At 55.6% G+C, this 24,974-nt stretch overlaps 1 protein-coding gene across 15 annotated transcripts in view; it reads left to right on the top strand.

Moving 5' to 3' along the window:
• Positions 1-18,523, top strand: part of BIN1 (bridging integrator 1) — a 52,168-nt gene extending 33,645 nt beyond the window's left edge. For 2 of the 15 annotated variants that reach the window (XM_066278975.1, XM_066278972.1), the window contains 13 exons: positions 2,938-3,023; positions 3,232-3,307; positions 4,966-5,048; positions 6,418-6,462; positions 7,942-8,089; positions 9,391-9,519; positions 12,280-12,387; positions 12,914-12,937; positions 14,372-14,479; positions 15,276-15,365; positions 15,604-15,714; positions 16,045-16,146; positions 17,877-18,523. In XM_066278975.1, coding sequence (XP_066135072.1) covers positions 2,938-3,023; positions 3,232-3,307; positions 4,966-5,048; positions 6,418-6,462; positions 7,942-8,089; positions 9,391-9,519; positions 12,280-12,387; positions 12,914-12,937; positions 14,372-14,479; positions 15,276-15,365; positions 15,604-15,714; positions 16,045-16,146; positions 17,877-17,984 — 1,218 coding nt within the window. In that variant the 3' untranslated portion in view covers positions 17,985-18,523. Of the gene's footprint in view, positions 1-2,937; positions 3,024-3,231; positions 3,308-4,965; positions 5,049-6,390; positions 6,463-7,941; positions 8,090-9,390; positions 9,520-12,279; positions 12,388-12,913; positions 12,938-14,371; positions 14,480-15,275; positions 15,366-15,603; positions 15,715-16,044; positions 16,147-17,876 lie in introns of all 15 variants that reach the window. The other 13 variants (XM_066278976.1, XM_066278973.1, XM_066278984.1 and 10 more) reach the window with 9 other exon arrangements.
• The last annotated feature ends 6,451 nt before the right edge of the window (positions 18,524-24,974 follow it).

Below are 24,974 nucleotides of genomic sequence, written 5' to 3'. Positions count from 1 at the left end.
CAGCCGGCAGGCCCAACCCAGGGGGTTGGGTTTCTGTCTGGGCAGTGGCCCCATTTATTCTGGGCCCCTTCTGATTTCATCTTCAGCCTACGTGTCCTGAGTGCCTGTGATGTGGACAGTTCTCAGCTCAGCACGGGTGTGTGGCCCAATTTCTAATCTGCCTGCTGCCTGATTTCTCTCAGGCCAAAGCTGTGGACTGATTTTGGAGGGCAGGGGACCTCTGGGTTCTGAGAGAGACAGCTTCAGGTTTTTTTCAGGATACAGGAGGGGCTAGAGGGGGCCTCCTATAGAGTCCAGGGCTCTGGCTGGGGGGGGGGAGTGGGGCGCTGACCCAGAGACAGGGTTTGGCAGGAGGCCAGCTGAACATTTTTATCAGGTAGGATTAGCTGCTGAGAGACTGGGGCCTGGGGCAAGGCCTGGGGCTGCTTTTGGGCTCCTGGGGTGAGTGTAGTTGGGGATGCGCCAAGAGGGCCCCACACTCCGCCCTTTGGGGAATGACAGGCAGCTAAGCACATGATGTCATTCGTGAATGCTGGACTGCAGATGTTTGCCCTTCAGCCACACTGGCTTTTCCGTTGGACTCATTCTTACTGGAGTATATCCCCCTGCGCACCCCCCGCCCAGTCCTGCCTCACTCCTGGCTGGGAGTGGGGGAGCCCTAGGGGCTCCCTGGGCAGCTGGCTGGCTGTGAGCTGGTATTGGAGGCCTGAGGCTGCCCTGAGGGCTGGCTTGACTTGAGGGAAACAGTGCAGCCTCGTAGGCTGTGCTCTCCTGAGCTGACCAGCTCCAGGTGTGCCTGGACTAGTTTTGAGCTGTGCTTCACACTTGCCATAGTCTCCCAAAACCTACCTGCAGGGTGCTGGGGCCCTGGTGTGTGGCAAGCAGGCCGACTTTGGGTCTGCTGTCCACGTCCGTTCGTCAGTATGTAGCAGAGCCACCAGGGCTGCACAAGGCCTCCTCTGCAGTGGACAGCTCTCCCTGCCATCCACCCGGTGCTGCTCCACGACCCAGGAAATGAGAGTGAGTCACAGGGAAGAGGATACATAGGTCCTGACCTTCGGGACCTCCAGACTGGAGCCACCCTGTTCTTTGCAGTGTTGCTGGAACATGGGGACAAATGCCTGGCACAGTGGTGAGATGCTGTGTCATTGTTATCGTCATGGTCACGATTGTTTATTGGAGAATTAGGACCAACCTGGTGGGGTGGAGATTGAATCCTTAGCGAGAGGAGGTGTCCCACTGCACGGGAGCTGGGACTGTTGAGGCAGGCTCCCGGGGGACGTAGGCCTGGAGTCAGACTCTTGGTTGTCAGGTGGGGGAGTGTAGGGCAGATATATGGGGAGTCACTCATTTTGTGGGTTTTTTAAAAAAATATTTATTTATTCATTTTAGAGAGGAGAGGGAGAGACAGAGAGAGAGAGAGAGAGAGAGAGAGAGAGAGAGAGAGAGGAGAGACAGAGAGATAGAAGGGGGGGAGGAGCTGGAATCATCAACTCCCATATGTGCCTTGACCAGGCAAGCCCAGGGTTTCGAACCGGCGACCTCAGCATTTCCAGGTCGACGCTTTATGCACTGCGCCACCACAGGTCAGGCCCATTTTGTGGGTTTTACAAACTGTCCTCAGTAGCCCCTAATCAGGCACAGGGGTGACCAGACTAGATCTAATTCATCCAGAGGTAGCAAGGCATGCATGTGTAGAGATATTTCTTTTTTTTTCTACCTTTAGTTTTTAAATTACATGTTTAAAAGTTAGGCAAGGAGCTCAAGCTCCCTTGAGCATATTCCAGCAATGAAGGGAGTTGTAGTCAGGAGCAGTAGTGGCCCTTCTGCTCCAGACCTGCCCCCATCACCAGGTTCAGCTCTGGGCACAGTGGGTACAGGGCTGACTGGGCTGGTAGGCCAGTGTGGTGGGCTTGGGGAGATCTTGTGCTTTGTGGCAATTAAGCATTTTGGCCAGTTGGATGCCTTTGTCAGAGGCCTGAGAATTTGAGGCTGCTGGCAGGAGTTTTTTCCTGGGTGGGACCTGTCACGTTCCTGGGTTGTGACTCAGACCCTGAATTGAAGTCATCCCCTCCCTGAGTTACTGTTTCTAGCAGTGCCCTCCAGAGTGAGCCAGCAGAGCCCCTTCTGGGATGGGGGTCTTGTGAAGCACCCTACCCTTGTCTGGTCCTCCACCGTTAGAGGGAGCACCTCTGCTGCCTTTCTCTATATTCTTGGACCTGGGACGGGGCCTCAGTGCTGCTGCCTGGGGGGTGTGAGTAGCTGGAGGGGCAGGGCTGCCTGGGGAAGTGAAGGCCTTGGGAGTGGGCTCAGGCACCATGCCCAGTGGCTCAGCTCTATCTGGTATGGACAGGAGAGAGTGGTAGGGGTGGGGAGGGTAAAAGAGACTGTCCCAGGGAGGTGACATGCAGGCTGGTAACTAAGGCTGAGTGGGAGGCAGACTTGAGAAGGGGGAAAGGGTATTCTGGAGGGTATAGCAAGGACAGAGAGCTAGGCAGCAGGCTGACACCAGCTCAGAGGGCTTCACTGTAACTGGGCAAGGTCCTCATATATCTGGGTCTGGGTCTGCCTGTGCCCCAGCACCCCAGACCCTGTCTGCGTCGTCTCATTGTGCCCTACTCATCCCTCGGCCCTGTGTGGGTACGCTTGGGCCAGAGAGAAAGGCTGTCCCTTTTGCCATGGCTGTTTTTCCTTCCCCTCCCTGGAGCAGCCCTTGTGGGTCTGGCTGCAGGGTCCCTGGTGGAGAGGCTGCAAGGGGTGGTCTGTCTGGGTGTCCACATTCATTTGCACATCTGTCTTGCCCAGAGGCCTGGTCTGAGCACGCTGGGTGGGAGATTGGGTAGCGGGTCTTGGTGTGTGTGTGGGGGTGGGCCTGGGCTGGCCTGGGCTGGCTGGCACAGAGGCCCAGCAGAGGGAATGACTGATCCTGCCCCTCAGGCCGAGGAGGAGCTTATTAAAGCCCAGAAGGTATTTGAGGAGATGAATGTAGACCTGCAGGAGGAGCTGCCATCTCTGTGGAACAGGTGAGAGCCTGGAGGGGTTGTAGGAACCTGGCCTCCTATCCCCAAGGCTGCACGATGAACATGCCGCGTCTCTCTGTCTCTCTGTACCGGGTGCCCAGCCTCTTGAGGCTGTGCTGCTGGTGAGGGTGGCGGGGTGTCAGCATGTGTGTGGTTCTGCTTGCCCGCCCAACCTGCGTGTTCACTTTGTCTCCTCCGTTCCCTGCTGCAGCCGCGTAGGCTTCTATGTCAACACGTTTCAGAGCATTGCGGGCCTGGAGGAGAACTTCCACAAGGAGATGAGTAAGGTAGGCAGGGCCTCTGGGCCTCGCTTCACGCTGCCCAGGTTGGCGTCAGAGGCCCAGCAGGGGCAGACGAGCTCCCTTCTTCCAGCTGAGGCTCTGCACACACCAGTGACCGCTGCACTCCCTCTGGTCCTCAGGGAGCTCTTGTCAGTGTTCTGCCCTGTGGGGGCTGCTGGGCGGCTGGGTCGGCAGAGCCCCGAGGTCCAGCCCGGCCCAGCCTCGTCCTGCTGCCAGGCCTCTTCTTGCCTGAGCGAACCAGCTTAGACCGTGACACAGGAGCGCCATGTCAGAAGATTGCGGTGGCTTCCCAATTTTCAGGGACAATTCATAAATAAGCTGCTAGAATTTTCTCAGTTTTTACTGTTTTTTCCATGTGTCTTAAGACATTGTAGTAGGTCTGCTTTATCTACCAGAGTCCAGAGTGGGAGAGGTTCTGGTTAGTTTAAAATGCCATGCTGTTTTCTTTTCTTTCTTTTTTTTTTTCTCTTCTTTTCCATGTTAGAGGAGGGGAGATAGACCCCCGCATGCACACTGACCAGGGTTCACCTGGCAGCTCCTGTCTGGGGCTGATGCTCTCTGCCCATCTGGGGCCATGCTTGCAACTGAGCTATTTTAGTGCCTGAGGCAGAGGCTCTATGGAGCCATCCTCAGCGCCTGGGGCCAATGCACTGGAACCAATTGAGCTATGGCTGTGGGAGGAGAAGAGAGAGAGACAGAAGGGGCAAGGGGAGGGGTAGAGAAGCAAATAGTTTCATCTCCTGTGTGCCCTGACTGGGAATCGAACCCTGGACATCTACATGCGAGGCCGATGTTCTACCACTGAGCCAACTGGCCAGGGTCAAGTTATTTTCATTTCAACTTAACCGGCAGTTATACTGCAAAGCTGAGTTGGGGAGACCAGTGCTGCCAGCTCCCTACCTCTGGGGGAGGGGGTCTGACCTTGTCTCTTGGGCCCAGAGGAATGAAATGATGGTGGTGGACTCTGAGCCTGCCCAGGTAGGAGAACAGAAAGAGTGAGCTGGGGGGCCTGTCCTGGGTCCCCGCCCTGAGGATGAGTTCCTGCCTTGGAGGCTGTCCCTCTCCTTCCTTCTTATTTATCTCTTCAAAGACTTGAGATAGCCTAAGAAAATTTATAAAACAGACGGAGAGAAGTTGTGTTGGGGAAGAAGACATTTATGTAAAGTAGGAGGAAAATTCATGTCTGAGCTTCCTAGTGGCCGACACAGAGGGAGTAATCTCAGCAGTGAGTCTCACCCTGTGCACGGGATCAACTTCCTCTCTCGCCTGTGCACTTGGTGATGTCTCTGACAGAGTGACCTTAACAATTAGGGTCAACAGTTTGCAAAGACAGTTAAACAATTGTAAGAGCAGTACAAGGTCTATGTGGGATTTATGATATCCCTGAGAGTGGAAAGGAAAGCAGAGCTGGTCCCCAGCGATGGTAACTGAGTGGAGCAGCCCTCCCCGTGTCCCGCCTTGATCTCCCCGCGTTGGTGTGGCGGTCCCCAGCTCCCACTGCTGAGGAGCCTCCGCTCCTGGTTTCAGGTAGGGACAGCGGTGCAGGAAGGGGTTTGCAGGGGAGAAACAGGATGGTGTTGGGGAGAGCAGGGCTGCTTGGTGGCTCCAGAGGTCCTCCTCCCTGGTTACTGTCCCCCCTGCAGCTCAACCAGAACCTCAACGACGTGCTGGTCAGCCTGGAGAAGCAGCACGGCAGCAACACCTTCACGGTCAAGGCCCAGCCCAGGTGTGTGAGGTCCATCCAGGCTGTGATGGGGTGGGAGGTGTGGTCGGGCCAGCTGCTGTTGCTAGTGGACGTGTGCAAGGCTGGGATGGGGCTTCTTCCTGTGGTCCCATGGGTTTGGCCATCCTGGTGTGGCCTCCCTGTGCTCAGGGGAACGGGGGAGGGCATGGCCACTTCTCCTACATCTCCCATCGGGAGAGGAGCATGCCTTGGCACTGAGCAGATCGCCTGGGCCTAGGCCTTTCTTGCTCATCTGCTGGAATAGCTGGGGGCCTGTGTAGCTTTGGGAGGGGGTGGGAGGTAACAGTGATTCACAAACATGGAGCCTTCTGGAAAGGGAGCTGGGAGTGGTGTCACGTTTCCCTCTTCTGCTCCCAGGAAGCCTGGGTCCTGGGATGGTGGCGTTCTTCACACCCACACAGATACCCTTGCTCCTGCCCTTAGCCCAACCCTGGCCTCTCTCACCTCATGGTCTTGAGCACACGACCCTGTATCCTGACGGGCGAGCGTGAGGGAGGAGGAGAAGGTGCCCCTGGGAAACAGGAGGGAGTCGGGGGCTCTCCCTTTCTGGCCATTGTGGCACAATGTGGAGAGCACAGGGGACCTCAAGTTTCTGTCAAATGGGTGACAGTGTCTGTTTCTTGTGGTGATTTGGGTGTTCCCCAGGACAAAGGAGGTTTTCAGTGACTGCCGTGGCCCCTCCCCTGAAAACAGTGATGTGAGGCAGCGGGGCCCCCAGGGGCTGTGGGCTGAGGAGAGTGCTGACGGGAGTGAGGGTAACAGAAAGGCTGAAAGCAACTTCCCAGGTCGCTAGAGGAAGGACCAGCCTCCCCTTGTACTGCACGGGTTGGGTGTAGGGGGATGGGGCGAGCTGTGGCCATCCTGGGCAATGCGTGCCCTCCGACAGTGGACATTGTATGGGGAAGTGGCTGGTCATTCTGAGGGGAGAGGGAGGGGTGTGGAAGCTTGTGAGCCTTCTCTACCCCAGAGGAGGCTGCCTGCCTCCTCGCAGGCCCCGTGCTGGTCACTGAGCCCTCTGTCCTGGCACTCTGGGTCCTGGAACGTCTGTGGACTGGGCCCAGCCTGAGTGCCTTGCAGCTCGCCAGGCTGTTTTGGGGTGGCACCTCTTTGGCTTGTTTTGTCAGGGCCACCCCAGGGCACCTGGCAGCATGTGAAGCCAGGGGGCCCTGGGACTGGACGACGGTGGCCTGAGGGCAGGGTCAGGCCCTCTTCATGGTCCCTGGGTGTTGGAGGAGGCTTTGCCTCTGCCCAGCCCTTTTATGGTGGGTCGCTGTGCTGTATGGAGACAGGCCAGCCCCACATCCCGTAATTCCCCCAAACGAAGGCCTCCGCGTCCCGTCCATCCCCACAGAAAGAAAACTAAACTGTTCTCCCGACTGCGCAGAAAGAAGAACAGGTACCGGCAGTGAGTGCTGCATTGTGGGGGTGCTCGAGGCCAGCGTGCTGGCTGGCGGCCCTGTGCATGCGCCTCGTGCCCTGCTCTGAGGGCGCCACTAACCCCTAACCCACCTTCCTGGTGTGATGCTGCCCGCAGGGCCGGGGTTGCACTGTGCCGTGGGCGGCCGCGGGCAGGGCAGAGGGTTCTGGGGGTGGATGGTGGGCAGACATCTTGGGCTCAGTGTAGTGCCTTTCTCTGTAAAACTGTGTGTGCACCGGCTGTGGCCGGTCCCAGAGCATTCACAGGTGGACAGCGTCACAGAGAAGGAGGCCTGGGGAGGTGTGGGGAGGGCTGCTGCGTGTGGTGGTTCTAAACCTAGTGCCTGGGTACTGTCCTTATGTATACTCTTCAAGGGGGCAAATGCATTCCATGAAACACAAATTTAAAAACAGCGGGAAGGTACCAGCAGTGTCGCCCACACATCTGGGTCTCCTCCCCCAAGTGACTCAGTTACTAGTTTCTATGTATTTTTCCAGACCTGCCCTGTCCAACGTGGTGGCCACTCACCTCCTGGGACTGGCCAGTGCCAGCATTTGGAATGTGGCCAGTGTGACTGAGGAGCTGAGTTTTTAGTTTAATTTACGTACAAATTTAACATAGTCACCTGTGGCAAGTGCCAGCACTGCCCTGGAGTTTATGTGAGCATAGACACAGCTGTTCTATTTGCTGCCCTCTGCACCCAACTGAGGTTCATTCACACGGGGTCTGGTTTCTGGTGCTGAATGACACGGCTTAGAGACCTCCCTCCTACCCCAGCTCCTGGTCTGTAGGGCGCTGCCCTTTGTCTACCTGTGTGCCCATGGCCTCTGGGGGGGGGGTTCCCACATTTCCATGGAAGGGCCTGGGGAAGCAAAGGTTTGGAGATAGTGATGGTGTGGTGTGGATGGGAGCATGGTGTGGAGGGGAGCCGGGCTATGCTGGGCATTCTGGTGTAAGTGGATAGGCAGCAGGGGTGCAGCTCAGGGGCCTGTGGGGTCTGGCTGAGGCGGGGAGCCCAACCTGAGCACAGGAGCTGCTGTGTGGTGTGTGGGATGAGACTCACTTTGCCTCTAGGATGTTTGGCTTTCTCCTGCTGGAAAGCTCAGGCCCTCGGTGGGGCCACTGGGCTGCCTCTGGTGGTGGGCTCCCTGGACCTGTCCCTGACCCTGGGGACATGGCTTCTAGCTCAGCACTGCCCCATGTGCTGCTGCCGGCACGTGTGGGCCATTGTCAGCAGTCCTTGGGCACATGGACATGCAGTTTCGCACACTGCTCTATAGGCACGTGCGTGTGTGCACACACACACACACACACACACACACACAGAGGTTTTCATGTACACGGACCCCAGAGCCTTTGCATGTGCACACACCCTCACACACACCTGCAGGTCTGCACGTCCCCTCTCAGATGTGGGGCCCTCCCTCCACTGGGCTCCCTTCTTTCTTGCCTCCACAGTGACAGCGCCCCCGGAAAAGGGAACAAGAGCCCTTCGCCTCCGCCGGATAGCTCCCCTGCAGCCACCCCGGAAATCAGAGTCAACCATGAGCCTGAACTGACCAGTGCGGTTATCCCTGGGGCTGCCCTCCCCAAGTCCCCATCTCAGGTACACACTGTATTTCAGTGGCCTGTCCCCTCCCCTCCTTGCTCCTCTTCCTGCTTTGCTTTTATTCCCCACTCCCCAACCCTTCCCAGTGCTCTGTCTTCTGCCCGGGCCTGGACAGGTTTGGAACCAGAGGGGGCTGAGCCTGGCATTGTTCTCCCTTGGGCCCTGCCTGGCCCAGGCTCCCCTTCATGGCCCTGGCCCTTTCAGGGGCATTCATGACTGTTTCTTTCCTCCTTGGTGTCCCCTGCCTCACTGCAGTGCCCTTTCCCTTCTCTCCCTGCATTGTGGGCAGCTTGACTTCCTCCATCTTACTTTCTGCCCGAGACTCAGGCTCAGGTTCTCAAGAGCGTCCAGGTCCTTGGACGCAGCTGCCTCCCTGGTCCTCACCTTCTCTGTCCTGCACAGGGTCATGCAAGAGAACGGGCACAGTGAGGGTTATGTGAAGTGGGTCAGAGGCCAGGCCCTGGGCTTCCTGTCTGGCCCTTCTGGGGAAGCCTAGCCTCTGCCCCCACTGGGCTTCTCCGGGTTTTTGCAGTCTCCAGTGCTGGGAGGGGAGCAAGTGCAGCATCTGCACAGACCTCACTGAGCCAGGCAGGCTGTCTTGGCAGCAGCTCTGCTGGGTTGTGCCGACACCCTGTTGGACAAGCTGATTAGGATGAGGATGCTAATAGTGACGAGAGCCCACACTTAAGGAGTAGTTACTCCGGGCTGGAAACTGCCAGCACTTTCCCTGTTCTCGTTCCCTGAATCCTGACTGTCACCTGGGAGGCAGATGCTGTGTCAGCCCAGCTTGATAAATGGGGAAACCCAGGCTGCGGGGTGTGGTGTGACTTGCCTGAGCTCCCACCCCTACAGTGGACAAGTGTGTGACCATTGTCCTTAGGCCTCCTCCGGGCCCTGGCTCTGGGCTGGCCTCCATGGCTCAGCGTGGAGGGACCCTGGGTGTGAGGAGAGCGGAGGCTGGGGTGGGTGGGGCACAGGACACAGGCAGTTATCTCACCAGCTGGGGAGCCTTCTTGTGGCCATCCCTCCTTCTTCCCTCTTTTCTCTTCTTTCTCTCTTGCCTTCCCCCACCCCTTCTGTCTTTCTCCCTGTGCAGCATGTCTGGACCTCCTACCAAGGGAAGGCAGTAGTCCTGGTGTCTGTCCTGGGGAGTGGTGGCTCTTCTTGCCTCTTCTTCAGTTGACTGGTTGGATCTGAGGCCTGGGGTGTGACTAACCATGGCTTTGTCTCTATCTCCCCCATTCTCCGCGCTCTGCCGCATCTCCTTGTGCGGCCCCTCACCCACTGTTGACTCACAGCTCCGGAAAGGCCCACCAGTCCCTCCGCCTCCCAAACACACCCCGTCCAAGGAAGTAAAGCAGGAGCAGATCCTCAGCCTGTTTGATGACACCTTTGTCCCTGAAATCAGCGTGACCACCCCTTCCCAGGTCAGCCGCGGCCGCCGCGGCCCAGCTCCCTCCTCTTGCTCTCGTGGGACATGCATGGCCTTCCTCTGTCTCACACCCATCTGCTGCCTCAGGAGCCAGGAATCTGGCCAGAGGTCAGCCCTGGGCCTCCCTCACTTACTGTTCGTCCTTTCATCTGTCATCCCTCATTTATCTCTGAGCATGTGCTGTGGCCAGAGTCTGGGACATAGGTGAATGGTCCTAACAGAGATCCTCAGCTCAGCAATGACCTTGTGGTTCCATTGATTCTATGAGGAGAGATGGGGAGCATGGAGCACCTGGGCAAGTCAGGGAAGGCTTCCTGGAGCAGGTGACATATGCCAGGTGACTAGAAGCAGAGACAGTGGCTTGTGTGTAGACCAGAGGGGTGAGACAGGGGCTCAGGAACTTCTGGAGTTCAATGTGCTCATCAGTGCCCTCAGAGAGCATGCAAGGCCCACTCACAGACAAAAGGAGGCTGGGCAGGAAGGTCGCTGTGGTAGCCCTAGAGCAGGCTGCATGCTGTCAGCGCAGTTCGCCTGGGCCATATGTGCTAACGGCACCGAGCGTGGCGTCAGGCCTCCCAGCCAGGCCCTTGCCATGCAAGGCCTGCTCCCTGAGTGGACTGCTGATCCCAGGCTGTGGGGAGCTGCTGCTATGGGGTTGCCCTGCCTGGGGTGCTCTGGGCTCTGTCTCCTTAGCATTGACTCAGAGGTCTGGAAGGGAGGGGCAGAGCCAGAAGTTGTGAGTACAGAGGGAGAGGCAGATGGGATCTGAGGACAGTGGTCTCTGCTGAGAGGGCTCTCAGGGTGAGTGTGCTTCCTTCCAGCCCCTGGGGAGGACTTTGGGTCATAAGTAAGAACTTTCAGTATGGGGTCCTAGGTGGGTGTGGGATGATGCCCTGGCTCAGGTTCTAGGAGGCAAGGGAGCCCCTGTTTGTAGACGGTGGCTGAGGCTGGCTCAGGGGCCCTCCAGGAGCACTGGGGAGACAGTGTAAGACCCCCCTCCCCAAGGCAGTATGAACTAGCACTTACTGCACGGCCTGGTTCAGTTTTCACCCGCCCTCTAGGAAAGGTCGTCTCCATGTGACAGGTGAGTGCAGGCCTGACCTGTAGCAGACCACCTACCCTGAGCGTGTCCATCTCGGCACTCACTGCATGTTGCCCTTGTTGCCCCTCCACTCATTTCAGGGAGCTGGGTGTCTACCTGGTGGGGGCATAAGTGGACACTGTGGGTGCTATTGCCTGGGTTTGGGGTGGCCTGGGCACACCCATGAAGCTGTGCTGGCAGGTTGCTCTCCTGGGCCATGGTGAGTAGCCTCCTCCCTGTCCCAAGGACAGTCCTGGTGGGGATGGCCTGCTGGAAAGAGGCAGGGAGGATAAGGTTTGCCCTTTGGGCTGGTGACTGTCCCCTTGGGGCGTGAGGGGGCAGCAGTCTGGGCCTGGATGACATCTGAGAAAGGGTGGGTGGTGGGGCTACTTAGGGGGAGAAATGCCCCCTGCCGGTCAGTGGGGGGCACATAGAGGCCATGCACCTAGGGTGCCTGGAGCATGCATTCCCTTACAGAAAGAAGGGGATGGGAATGGTGCAGCAATCTCTCTCCCCGTCTCATCAGACAGGGTTCTCCCTAAAGGGAGAGTTGGTGACTGGGACAAGCCTGGGGCAGTGCCGTGGGGACCAGAGCCTCTTGTCTAGGAGGTGAGGCCATGTGGCCTGGGCCCTCTCAACTCTGTGGCTTGGTTCTGAGGGGGTGCCTTGTCCCCTCAGCTGTGGGATGGCTGGCACCAAGTTTTCTCAGGCCTGAGGGTCCTCTCTCCCAACAGGCTACACCTCAGCTGTGCAAAGCCTCCTGGGATACCCCTCCTCATTCTCCAGGTCATGGGTCCTTTATGGAGGGCCTCGGAGGGACAGGGCTGCAGTGTGTCCCCTATCCGTACTGGGCGTCCACTGAGAGCAAGCAGAGCCGGGCTGGGATGGGCTCCTGGGGGCTGCGGCCCTCCCAGGGCTGCGTGAGGGAGGGATAGGGGGACACAGGCTGAGCCAGCTCCCTTCCTGGCCCTCATACCAGATGGAGGCAGCATGTACTCTGCGCTCTGGTGCTGAGCTGGCTATCCTCTGCAGGTGGCCCTGGGAAAGAGCCTTTTCTCCTACGGTTGTGAGGCCTAACTTCACTGTGGGGCCGGTTTTCCCAGCCTGAGCAAGGCCACCACCTCCCAGTCTCCCGGGGCTGTCCCTCTCACAGGCACATCCCTGAGCTGCACCCCGACCCACTGAATGATAATCTCGGGGGTGCCTGGGCGGAATCTTTAGTTTGAAATGGGTGCTACAGGTGCTGGGGATGCTGCCTAAATGGTTGAGCTCCTAGGCAGTGTGGCTGTCATTCTGTCCTTGCTTCCTGTGGCTGGCCAGGGGGTGGTTGTCATCACAGTGTGGCCTGTTTATCTGGTGCAGTGAGGGGAGGCTGGAGCCTGTCCTAGGGGCCCTCTGGGTCAGGGCGACCAAGTGTGGTCTTGTCCTGTCTTGGGGTTTGTGGTGCAGGGAGTTGCTGGGCGGAGACCAGTGAGGGAGCGGGACCAACATCGGTCTGGCAGGTAGTTGGTCCATTGCCCATGACTGAGGTGGGAACGTGTGCCCGGTCTCTGGTGTGGACGGCGCTGCTGTGTGTGTGAGGTGGAAGTGTCCCTGAGTTGGTGCCGGCTGTGTGCGTTGTGCGATGCTTTCTCCCGTCACTAACTGCCATCCTCCTCTGCCACTGCTGCCAAGTTTGAGGCACTGGGGCCTTTCTCGGAGCAGGCCAGCCTGCTGGACCTGGACTTTGACCCTCTCCCACCTGTGGCGAGCCCTGTGAAGGCACCCATGCCCTCCAGTCAGGTTGGTCTGAGTCTGCCATGACCCATGAACCCACCAGCCCCTTGGCCAGTGGGCCCTGGGCTCATGTCTGCCCCCTAGCTGTGTGGGTCATTGTAGGCCTGGGCCTTTGGGGGTCCTGGGGTCACCAGGCTCTCTTCCCACTCACACTCTGGCCCTTGGCCCTTGTCACCTCTTCTGGTCCTGACTGTGGGGGAAGGAAAGAGAGCAGACAGACGCTGGTGAGGGAACCTTGGGAGTAGGGTCAGCTGAGTGCTTACCGGGCAGTGTGCTGTCCATCCCAGCACCCTGTGCCTCTGCTGACAGTCACCCTGTATTTGGCTACTCCCAGGCCTGGGGTTGTCGCCCACTGAGAGATGTCCATGACTCAGCCCTCCAGGGACCTCAGAGCCTGGCTCTGGGTCTGTGCCAGCTCTGGGCTGGCTGGAGGGCCCTGGGTGGGCATGGGGTGGGGATCACTGGGGGGCTGCTTACCTGCCCCAGCTCTAACTGTGTGCTAACTCTGTCCTTCTCCCTCTGCTGTGCTCAGCCAATCCCGTGGGACCTCTGGGAGGTAAGCATGTGTGCTCTGTGCCTGTCCCCTGGGGGGGAGCCGCTCCTCTGCGTAAGCTGGGCCCACTCTTCCTATAGCTAGTCGTCCACAGGTGCATGCACCCTGTGCTCCCATGCACAGGGGCTGGCCACCGCTGCCTGTGTCCATCTGTTCTGCTGCTTCCCTGCTGTGGAGGCACTATGGCCCCAGTTAGGCCCTGTGGGAAAGGGTGTAGTCTGAGAAAGAGGGTCCTTCTCGGTGTGGCCCAGCTGGCACGGCCTGTGAGTGGCCCTGGACAGTGACCAGCTGATCACTCAGGATAGACATGGTATTCTCAGGCTGGGCTGAGGCCTACAACCAGGACAGTGACCAGCTGATCACTCAGGACAGACATGGTATTCTCAGGCTGGGCTGAGGCCTACAACCAGGACAGTGACCAGCTGATCACTCAGGACAGACATGGTATTCTCAGGCTGGGCTGAGGCCTACAACCAGGACAGTGACCAGCTGATCACTCAGGACAGACATGGTATTCTCAGGCTGGGCTGAGGCCTACAACCAGGACAGTGACCAGCTGATCACTCAGGACAGACATGGTATTCTCAGGCTGGGCTGAGGCCTACAACCAGGACAGTGACCAGCTGATCACTCAGGACAGACATGGTATTCTCAGGCTGGGCTGAGGCCTACAACCAGGACAGTGACCAGCTGATCACTCAGGACAGACATGGTATTCTCAGGCTGGGCTGAGGCCTACAACCAGGACAGTGACCAGCTGATCACTCAGGACAGACATGGTATTCTCAGGCTGGGCTGAGGTTGTAGAACTAGGGTGACTCTGGTTGGAGGGTCCTGGCCCTTGAGGGGCTTTCTGTCTGCAGGGGCCACAGGGCGGTGACATCAGGGGGCTCTTGGTACAGAGGAAGGAGGGAGGGAAAGGCAAGCTGAATTAGGTGCCTTCATGAGCAGGACCTGCTGGGCTCATGGCGTCATCACCTTGTGGCTCTGACATGGAGGCTCAGGGAGGGTGTGGGACTTGCCCAGTAACTGGTGATAGCTCCTGCCAGAGCGGTGGTAGGGGTGCTGGTGTGGCAGGTGTGAAAGGGAGGGCAGCCCTGGGTCCTGGGAGCTTAGGGAGCTCCTCAGTAGGTATCACTTTGGAGGAGGCCAGGTGGGAGTGGGCAGAGCCCTTCTGCAGAGCAGATTTCCGTGGGTTCTGAGCGAGGGGCACAGTCACACCTGTTCCTTGGCAGTGGGGGGTTCCTGGAGGTGGACACGGGTGTCCCATCAGGGATGCATCAGTCCCCTGCTGGGCTCTAGCCAGGCGGCCTGCCGCAGGCACCACCTCTCCCCTCTGCCCACACTGGCAGCTCATGCCTGTCTTCTGTCTTGTGTCCTGCCCAACTCCTTGTCCTCCCCACCTCCCACCCCATCCTCCCTGGTGGCCGTCACCAGCCCACAGAGAGTCCAGCTGGCAGCTTACCTTCCAGGGAGCCCAGTGCTGCCGAGGGCACCTTTGCTGTGGCCTGGCCCAGCCAGATGGTCGAGCCAGGGCCTGTGCAAGTAAGTGCTCACCTGCCAGCCCCCCCACCTGTCCACAGTATCTGGGGGTGTAGCATGGAAGACGAGCCCAGAGGAAAGGGCACAGGATGGGCAAGACCGCCATGAGCCTGAGGGTGAAGCCAGGGCCATGAGCTAGGGGCTTGTCCCTGTGTTCGGGGTAGCTGGGGTTGGATCTGCCCCTGTTCCCTTCTCCGAGCCCAGCCTAGCCTCCCAGCGCAGGGCTCTCACGGGGGAGGAAGGAACACATGCAGCTCCCCTTGGTTTGTGGTGGAGACTTCTCAGCATTTCTCTTTTAACCTTCACCCTGCACTAGCCATTTCCTCCTTTCACAGAGTTAGCAGGGTTGAGGGGATTGCTCCCAGACCTCAGGAGTGGCTGAGTTTGAGTGTTGGCCCAGGGCAGCCTGAGTGCAGCTAGGTAGCATCCTCTTGGACTTACCTAGGCCCTGTCGTGGTGCCCAGTCCATGCTGCGTCCTCTTGCGAGAGTAAGCTGTGAGGGCCAGTGGGCCATGTGAGTTCAGGGAGCTGAGGCTGGGCCAGCTCTTGGCTTAGGGACAGGGCCTGTGAGGGAGGGACAGGGGTAGCCCCTGGGGCCTGTGCTGGCCTCACACCTGCTGGCACCTTCTCCAGCTGCTCCTCACACCCAGGACCTTGCCTTTCCTCCAGGGACTCCCTGTGTTTTGCAGACAGCTGGTCAACTCTACACACCAGTGGGTGCTGCCCTCTGGCTCCTTCCCTTGTTCTGGTGGCAGTGTCCCAGCATGTGTCTGACCCTCTACTGGGGTTTATGTTGCAGCCAGCAGAGGCCTCGGAGGTGGCGAGTGGGACCCAACCTGCTGTGGGAGCCCAGGAGCCTGGGGAGGCGGCCACGAGTGAAGCAGCCTCCGTAAGACTCAGGGACCGGGGCTCTGGCTTTTTCCCTTGCTGTCTGCCTGCCTGTGCCCCCCAGCTCTGCATCTGGCCTATCCTCCTTGCTTTGTCCGTTTGTCCAGGTCATAGATCCTGCTGAGGAGACTGGAGGCTGGCTGGCCTGGTATCAGGCTCAGACATCCCCTTCCCCTGCCTGTCACCCCTGTCCTCTTGGGACCCCCTCCTGCTCACGCTGACCTGTGCTCCCTCCCCAGAACTCTCTGCCTGCTGTCGTGGCGGAGACCTTCTCAGCAGCTGTGAACGGCACCGTGGAGGGTGGCAGTGCGGCTGTGCGCTTGGACCTGCCCCCGGGCTTCATGTTTAAGGTGAGCCCCGGTTACTGACCCCACAGCCTGATTGCCGCTGTCAGACAGTGTCCTGGGGGGGGGGTGGTGTCACCCCCTTCATAGATGAGAACACACAGTCCCTGAAGCTGTGTGATCGGCCCAAAGTCGTCCTGTTCCTCCAGCCCCTGCCACCCACTCGGCACAGTGGTATCTGTGCCCTGGTCCTGCGATGTTCACATGTTCCTGGTCGCTGTGTCGCACATCCCAACAAAGCCAAGCCACTGCAAGGCCTGGTACCCTGCACAGGCTTAAAAGTGGGACCAAGGGCCTCAGGAGAGGGTGCCCAGCTCTCCCACACAACCTCTGCAGGTGCAGGCCCAGCATGACTACACGGCTACCGATACAGACGAGCTGCAGCTTAAAGCTGGGGATGTTGTGCTGGTGATCCCCTTCCAGAATCCCGAGGAGCAGGTGAGGCTGCGTTTGGGCAGGGCTGGCAGCGGGGCATGGCCAGCTGGGCAGCAGAGCCCCACAGGCTGCCACGCAGCGGGCCTGTCCCCTCTCCTTGCCTGTCCTCATCTCTCATCATTCGTCGTCCCCCCTTTCTTTCCTCCTTCGTTCTACCTGTTCCCGCTGCCTTTTCTTCAGACCATCTCCCTTGCTGACACATCCCTTCTGGTGCTGTTCCCGTTTCTGTCTCTTCTTTCTTTCCTCCCTGTCTTCCTCAGACTTTGTCCTCCCCCCTTTCCTTGGGTTCTGCTGCCTTCTCTGAGCATTCTGCTCGTTTCTCTCTCCACTTCTCCCTTCTCTGCCCCAAAGTTCTCCCTCTGCTGGGATAGGACCCCTGGCTGTCCCTCCATGAACCTCTAGCCCTGCTCACCGCTCCTGGCCTCCTGGTGGGCTCCCATTGGCCCCATGTACCACCCCCTCCAGGCTGACCCCATATCCGTCCACACAGGACCCACAGGGTCAGTGTAATTTCTAGCAGAACCCCTGAGCAATCCCCACTATGTCTTCAGCTGTTTCTGACCCCAAATGCCTTTCAGAACCTTCTCTTCTTGCTGTCACTTCTCTTTGTTAATGTATCCCTCAGGGTGGGCTCCCTGGAGACAGAACCACCTCCCAGGTTGGGGCAGGCTGCTTTGTGCACAGAGCTATGGCCCTGTGGCAGGACTCTCCTTGTCGGTGTCAAGTGAGCCTTTGCAGGGGGTTGGTGAGGGGGCTGGGGGCTCCCATCCTGAGGGTTCTGGTTAGACTGACCCATTTAGATCTCAGCATGTCCATGTGGTTTAATTGTCAGGGTGAGAGGGGAGCTGGACTTGGGGGGGTGGTCCTGGGCTGGGCTTTAGGGCACCAGATGTGTACGAAGCCATACTGGTCTGGGAAGTTTCTGGGCTGGCACTCAATCTGCTGATTCTCCTAAACTTCAGGTCTCCACTAATCTCCCTCGTGGCCTAGCTCTGTGCTGGGTGGGATTTTCAGAAGCAGAATCCTGGTCCATAGCTGGAGTTATCTGGGGTGGGGGGACAGATGTGGTTCAGAGAGGATATCCAGAGGGTTTGTAACAGGCAAATAGTGACACAGAATGAAACAACAAAGACATAAGTGGGTGCCAAGCATAGATCAACCGCAGGGCTCAGCCACAGGCCAGGTTTATGGCTCCTGCAGGCCCAGGGTCGGGGTCTGGGGCCAAGGAGGCTGACATGACCCTGGGAGGGGTCAGGATTAGGCAAAGGTCCAGGTGGAGGGTTTGGTGGGATAGCCTCAGGCTGTTCTAGAAGTTTTTGACTGGTCAGCGCTCAATAGAACTCTCTGGAATTATCTGTAGGAGTCTGGAAGGAGAGCCTCTGTCCTCAGTGATGTGTCCTCTGTGGGCAGCAGAAAGGGAAAGCTCGTTGGCTGGGCCCAAGGGCGTTGCTCAGACCAGTGCCGCAGTCAGTCTACCTCTGCAGAGGGAAGAGGACCTGCCAGAGGGCAAAGAGTTAAATCCACCTGTTGAAGGGCAGATAGCTCCTGGGGCCATTACGTTTGGGTCTGGGAGATTAGCAGGGAATGCTGCCTGGAGGAGGTGTTCTTTAAGGCAGCCTCACAAACTAGAGGAGGGGACATCCTCCCAGCAGCTCCCTAGCCAGACATACCCCGTAGGGTCCAGGTCTCTTCCTTTCCCACCCCCGTGCAGCCTGGTGCTCTGCCCCCCTCAGGATGAAGGCTGGCTGATGGGTGTGAAGGAGAGCGACTGGAACCAGCACAAGGACTTGGACAAATGCCGGGGCGTCTTCCCTGAGAACTTTACTGAGCGCGTTCAGTGAGGGCAGCGCGGCTGGTGCAGCTCTCTGGATGTGTGAAGAACACCTTTTCCCGAAAAATGTGTTTTTTTGTTTGTTTGTTTTTTGTTTTTGTTTTGTTTTTAAACTTTTGGAAAGCAAAGGGGAATCTAGAGAGACCTACACCAAGAGGTGTTCTCCCAAATATTATGTTGTTTTCCAAAGAGCCTGGTTTCGGCAGATTTGGTCGAATCACCAGTGTTCCTGAAGCTGCTGTGTTCCCTAGTTGAGTTCCTGGCTGCCTCACCTGTGCCAGCGCCTTTTGTGCCCAGCTGAAGGCAGGGCCTTGGGGGCCGCAGAGTCGCCGTGCTTGCCTGATGCTTTGGCTGAGCCACCTGGGCAAGGGTACTCGTTTCCTGGCAGCTGCTGTGGGTGGGGTCCTGTCTCTCCAGACACCTCGGGACCCAGGCAACCATCTGGCCTGGCCCTGCTCTGCAGACCGTTCTGTGTGCTGTTTGAAAATAAATCTTAGTGTTCAAAACAAAATGAAAAAAACAAAAACAAAACAAAACCTGATGAAAGCACTTGGAGACTGTGTTTATTCTTCTCCCTCCGTTCCTGTACATTGTAACTGGGCTGATCCATGGCTGTTCTACCAACACAGTTCACTCCTGGGGGAACTCCTCTGGGTCAGTGCTCCTGGGCAAGAGGCTGGAGTCTTGGCAGTCCCCCACCAGCTACAGGGCTACCACCACTTCCTTTTGAGTTTGGCTGGGCTCAGCCAGTAGAAGGCTGTAGCCCCTCTCCCCTCTCAGTTTTGCTGGTGGACAGGAACTGGGTGACAGCAGGGAAGATGAGAAGCTTGAAGAACCAGCTGTGTGCCCCGGAGTCTGCTAGGTGCTGCCCTAAGTGGTGTGATTTAATGCATGAGTGAACTGGGGTCAGGAGCCAGATTCCCTTTAGCAGAGGAAGAAACAGGCTCCAGGGGGTTTGGAGGCTTGCAGGGGAGCAGTGAGGCTGGTCTGAACCTGAGCAGCTGGCCCTAGCACCTGGGGAAGCCTGAGCCTGGAGCTCCAGTCCATCCAGTTCATCAAGAAGGCCAGTGCGTCATCAGGAACCTAACCCATGTGCATCTGTGTTCCAGGACGAGTGTGCATCTGACCTCCCTGCCCCTCCACCTCCATGCCCTAGAGCCTGTCCACCACTGCTTACAGCACAAGCAACGTTTGGCTTTCCTCAGCCATTTGGAGACTTGCTGCAGGGGTTGTACCTGTGTATAAATTCGGCCTCCTGAACATTCATTTACTTCCTCACCACTTCCCATGTCAGCACTGCCATCACAGAATTTTTTTCTTTTTATTCAGTGAGAGGTGGGGAAGCAGAGACAGACTTCCTCCTACACCCCCAACTGGAATCCACCCGGCAAGCCCACTAAGGGATGATGATCTGCTCATCTGATCAGCCCAACTGAGCTCTTAGTGAAGGTGATGGAGCCATCCTCAACTCCCTCCAGTTGAGCCATGGCTGCAGGAGGGTGAGAGAAGCAGAGAGAGAGAGAGAGAAGCAAAAGGGGGAGGGGTAGAGAAGCAGATGGGTGCTTCTCCTGTGCATTCTGACCGGTAATCAAACCCGGGACATTTGCATGCTGAGCCAACACTCTACCAGTAAGCCATGATGCAATCACAGAAATTAAAGTGTGATTCCTAGCCCCGGCAGAACAGCTAAGAGCACAGCAGGGCTGTTAAGGATGTGTGTGCTCTGAGTTCTGCAGACAAGATGCCACTACTCTGGCTTCACATGGGAGGTGTTTGCTGAGCCTTTAGAGGTAATGGGGGTCCCTAGGAGCTGACCCAGGGAAGGCCCATATTGGGCAGACAGAGGCAAGTGGTAGAGTAGGCAAGTCTGGCTAGGAGGCCATTTACCATCCATAACAGCCAAACTAGCCACATGGCAGGGCTAGATGGAGAGAGATGTTGGGCCAGCACCCTGCTGGAGGGCCAGACATGTGAATGAAGAAATCATCTTCAGAGTCCAGCCCAGTTGAGTCTTTGATGACCCCAACTCTAGGCACCTTCGGACTGTAGTCGCCAGCTGACCCCGGTTAACCCACACAATGTTAAGGGGATCATGATAAAGTATTGTTTTAAGCCATTAAATTTTGTGATATAGTTTACATTGCATAACAAAGATAACCCAAATTTTTAAGTTTCAAGGTGATATAGGTATTTTTTGGCCACTGAAAATTGGAACTTCCCGAAGGCAGAACCCACATCTTAACCTTTTTGGTATTGCTAACTAGGCCCTGCAGGCTGGACTGCTCACAGAGCACTTTACTGGAAGCCTTGGAATAACAAAAGACACAAAGAAAAAGGCACGAACTTTGCTAATCTGCCTACAAAATGTAGCCTTCATTTTCTGCTTGTGGTTCCCATGGAATGCTGCCCTATCAGCTCCTGGTCAGTCTCCATGTGACAGGCCCATTTTCTTTTTTCTTTATATATTTTTGAAAGAGTCAATACACTTTTTGAAACTAAGTTTAAAATGAAAAGATACAAAAGTCTCATCCTCATGCCTGTCCAAAAACTACTTAGTTTCCCTCCCCAAAGCCTCCAATATTACTGGTTTCTTGTGTAGCCTTCTAGAAATATTCGATTGCATACATTTTACACACACACACACACACACACACACACACACACACACACACGTATGCTAGTGTACTATGTACTTTCTTCCTGTAACACTGTATCGTGATTTTCCTTTTTATTTAAGTGAGCAGTGGAGAGGCATGGAGGCTGGGAGACAGACTCCCGCATGCACCCCTACCAGGATCCACCTGGCAAGCCCTTTACAGGGCAGTGCTCTGCCCATTTGGGGCTGCTGCTTTGTTGCTCAACAACCAAGCTATTTCAGTGCCTGAGGGAGGCCATGGAACCATCCTCAGCACCCTGGGGCCAGCTTCCTTCAACTGATCCATGGCTGTGGGAGAGGAAGAGAAAAAGGGAGGGGGGTGAGGGTGAGGGGTGGAAAAGCAGATGGGTGCTTCTCCTGTGTTCCCTGACCCGGAATTGAACCCAGGACTTCCACACTTCAAGCCGATGCTCTATGGCTGAGCCAAGAGATTTTCCATATTATTCCTTTATTGTGGCTAGTCATGTATGGCACCACGATTGCTTTTCTATTCTCTTTTTGAGACACATTCGTATTACTGCCCATACTTTGCTATTAAAAACACTCCTATGAATGGATTTATTCTAACAGAATTTCACTATAGTGTGTTTCACAATAATGTATTCCTAGAAATGACACTGTTGTGCCATTTGGCCGGCTGAGGTCACGACTACCATGGGAGATGGGGCTTTTGCAGGAGACACTCCATGCGGGCACTGTATACCCAGAGACAAGAAGGGCACCCAGGCATGTCAGTTACAAGGGGTGTAACATCCTTGAGAAAATGTTATCTTTCTCTGACGACCTGAGGCAGGACATGCTGGGTGGGGGTGGGTGGGCCGATGGAGTGCCAAGGGCCAGAAGAGTGAGGAGCCTGGATAAAACAGACACTTAAGTTCTTCTGAAGGGCGAAACCCAGAGTGATTTCCATGTGTAAAACAAAGACTGAGTGAGTTGCTGCCTCTAACCCATCAGGAACTCCCAGTGTCCTGGGAGACGAGACCAGTCTTGGCCTGCCTCGGGCCCAGTTACTGTTACTGTAAGCTCTTGAAAAATTTAAAACCATTGTCTTACTCAGAAAAGATCTCTGGCTCAGACTTTTTGCAAAGTCAGACTGGCCTTTCCCTGCACTAGAAGTAAAGGACAAGGCCTCTTCTGCATTGAGGGCAGATAGGCTCATTACTGTAGCTCCTTCCCTCATAGATCTTGGCAGTGGCTGAGAGATGGCGTTAAAAACAAACGACTCTTCCAGGTTTCAAGGCCATGGTTGCTTTCAGAGCTGTCTTAGTAACCCAAATCCTGCTTGAGCTTCCTGGCCTTTTTTTAAGCTTCTAAGCACGTAAGCACATAATCCTTAGTAGAACAGGATGTTAACAAAGAAGGCAAAAATGGGAAAATGACAGCAAGCCAGCAAACAAAACAGTCCTGAACACAGGTCTAACGAGTCTGCTCTCCCATCAAAGGGGTGGCTAGCTGGCTGCGTCTTGCCCTGCGTCAAGAGGGCATTAGGGCAGCTCACTCTCCCTTACCCCCAGCTCAGACCATCTGTTCTTATTCAGGCACCTTGGGCATAGGGATAGGCTGTGGTGACATACATTTTCATCTGAATCCCCTAATTGGGGCTGGGGCTGTGAGTCTCTAGTCCCTGGAGGCATTTCCCACACCTTCCTGCCCCCCGCATGACCTTCTTCTGTTTCTGCATCCCTGGTTTTCCAGTCATACTCAGGTTCAGGACTCTGCACCCACTGGCTCGAGGCGCCTCTGGTCACACTTGATGAGTCTATGCCCTGGATCTGTTTGGCCACCCCAGGGTAACTGCCGGCAGGGGTCAGACCTGGGAAGTTTCCAGCACCAGCCATAAAGGTGACAATGCATCAGTGACTGTCACAGTATTGGCATCTCTTAAACGTCTGTTGAATAAACCAACAATAACTGGGCTTCAGATGGTGTAAAGGAGGGGTAGTCAGGGGTACCCCCCACTTTTGTATCTCTGTTAGTAGTAAAATTTTCTAACCACCCACCGGTTCCACAGTAATGGTGATTTATAAAGTAGGGAAGTAACTTTACTTTATAAAATTTATAAAGCAGAGTTACAGCAAGTTAAAGCATATAATAATAATTACTTACCAAGTACTTTATGTTGGATTTTTGCTAGGTTTGGCAGAATAAATCTTTATAAAACAACTTACTATACTTAAATCTATCTTTTATTTATACTTTGGTTGCTCTGCTATCACCCACCATGAAAGCTGGAATGCCCACTAGTGGGTGGTAGGGACCAGGTTGACTGTCACTGGTAAAGGAACTGCAGAAGGCTAGGTGGGGGGCTGTGTCTGTGAGCAGAGGCCAGGCCCGCCGCCTCTGTTCCCTCCTGACCGCTGGGGCTTTGGAGAGCTACATGTACCTGCGTGTCTCTGCTGTCTGACAGCAGCTGCCAGGAGCTTCTTCAGCCCCCAATGCCCATTTCTTTCCTAAGTGAGGGCATGTGGCAGAGGTTGGAGATACCATGGCTACTGGGCACAGGGCAGAGCTGCCTTCTGTTTCTAAGCATGTGGTTCAAACTGGCCTGTATCTGGACTGGTTTCCTGGGACCTGTAGCCAGAGGGCTGCCTTTTCCAGAGACCTAAGTGGTGGGATGGGGAATGCTTTCCCGGCTCACACAGAGACCTAGGTCTAGAAGAAGTTTGGGGTGGTGGAACTGTTGGAGCCCAGTGTGGCAGTCGCCTCATCAGCCTCTGTGAGACAGGGCCTTCTCACCTGACATGTACTGTTTTATGGACTATGCACTCCCACTGATCGTGGCTTAGATCTGTGTGGCTCCTGTTTCCGCCTGGTGCTGTGCGAGGGACATGTGGTCCAGGAGAAAGCTGGAGAGACACACAGGTTATGACATTCTGATACCCAGCGGCTCTGTAGAGAAGGTGAAGTCAGTGTTGGGCAGATAAAATATATTATGCTCACTTTGTTAAAGATAGCACTACCCACATGGAAGCCCGTCACCCAGGTGATTGCTCGGGATGGGTGTGATTATGTTAATATGTGTTGGGGGCGGGCTTTTGCACAAAAAGGTTTTAAAAGGAAGAGAGATCATGTTGTTCTGGGAGAAAGAGTGATTATGTTCTAGGACCGTGATGGTGAACCTGTGATACGCTTGTCAGCACTGACACGTTTAGCCATTTTCGATGATACGTGGCCGCATGTTGCCACATACCAGAGAAATATGGGGCCGCATACCAGAGAAGTATGGGGCCGCATGCCAAAAGGATGTTTCATCCTCGGCTCCTGCACAGCCAGGTGCAGTAGCCGAGGATAAAACATTCGCTGTAGTGTAGACACTCTGTGCCGGAGGTGTGTAGGCCAAAACAACAGAACTCCGGCACAGAGCGTCTAGTTCTGGGACTTCCGGTTAGGCCATTAGGGGATCTTTGACCTCACTTCTGGCCCATGGAGCAGGGAGCAGCGGAATGCCACAGGGCATCTCTGGAGGCCCTGTGATTGCCATTACCAGCAACCACATAACCACAGCAGTCATATCCAATCTACTGTTCTGGGGTGTAGTGGATTTCTAATTGACCATCATTACTGAGATAAGTGAGGGGGAGGCTGGGAGAGGCGAGGGCCTGTGCTATGAGTGCCGTTTCCGCCATTAGAAATAGTGGCCGCCATCTTAATTTACATAAGATGCAACTTGCAGAATTTCAAGACAGCATCTGGGCTCAGGTGTTTGTTGACTTGAGGTCAAAGCTTGAGAATCTGGAAAGGTGCCACTTGGAGAATCAAGAAGAGTGCCACTACAAACAGGAAGTTTGGAGTGCCTGGAACTGATTACCAGACACTTTTAGCACCCTGAAAAATATAGCAATGGCTTTACTCATAATTTTTCCCTCTACGTACTTTTGTGAGACCTTATTCTCAGTGTTAAATAATGTCAAAATCAACAAAAGAAAGAGATTGACAGATGAAGTTAGTAGCGCTTGCTTGGGCTTTAAGTGTACAAAATACCAACCTTCAATTGAAGATTTAGCCATTGAAATTCAGCAACAAAAAAGTCACTAATAGGCAGGTTAGTTAAAGAATTCCCCCTCCCCCTCACTTATCTTAGTTCATGGCACCCCACACAAGTTAAATAATATCAAGACCAACTAAAGAAACCGACTGACAGATGAACAAAGAAGTCACTAAGCAGGTAAATTAGGTTTTGGTTTATGAAATACAATTATATATTACAATTATACATTTTTGTTATTTAAACTATAAATATCATGAAATTATGGTTTTTTTCTCGAAGTGACACACCACTTGAGTTATGCTTGGTTATTTGGCGAATTTTGACACACCAAGCTCAAAAGATTGCCCATCATTGTT

Source organism: Saccopteryx bilineata, chromosome 5 (assembly GCF_036850765.1).
Source record: "Saccopteryx bilineata isolate mSacBil1 chromosome 5, mSacBil1_pri_phased_curated, whole genome shotgun sequence".
Lineage (NCBI taxonomy): Eukaryota > Metazoa > Chordata > Mammalia > Chiroptera > Emballonuridae > Saccopteryx > Saccopteryx bilineata.
The sequence above is the reverse complement of the archived record's forward strand: the minus strand, read 5'-3'. Positions and strand labels throughout refer to the sequence as shown.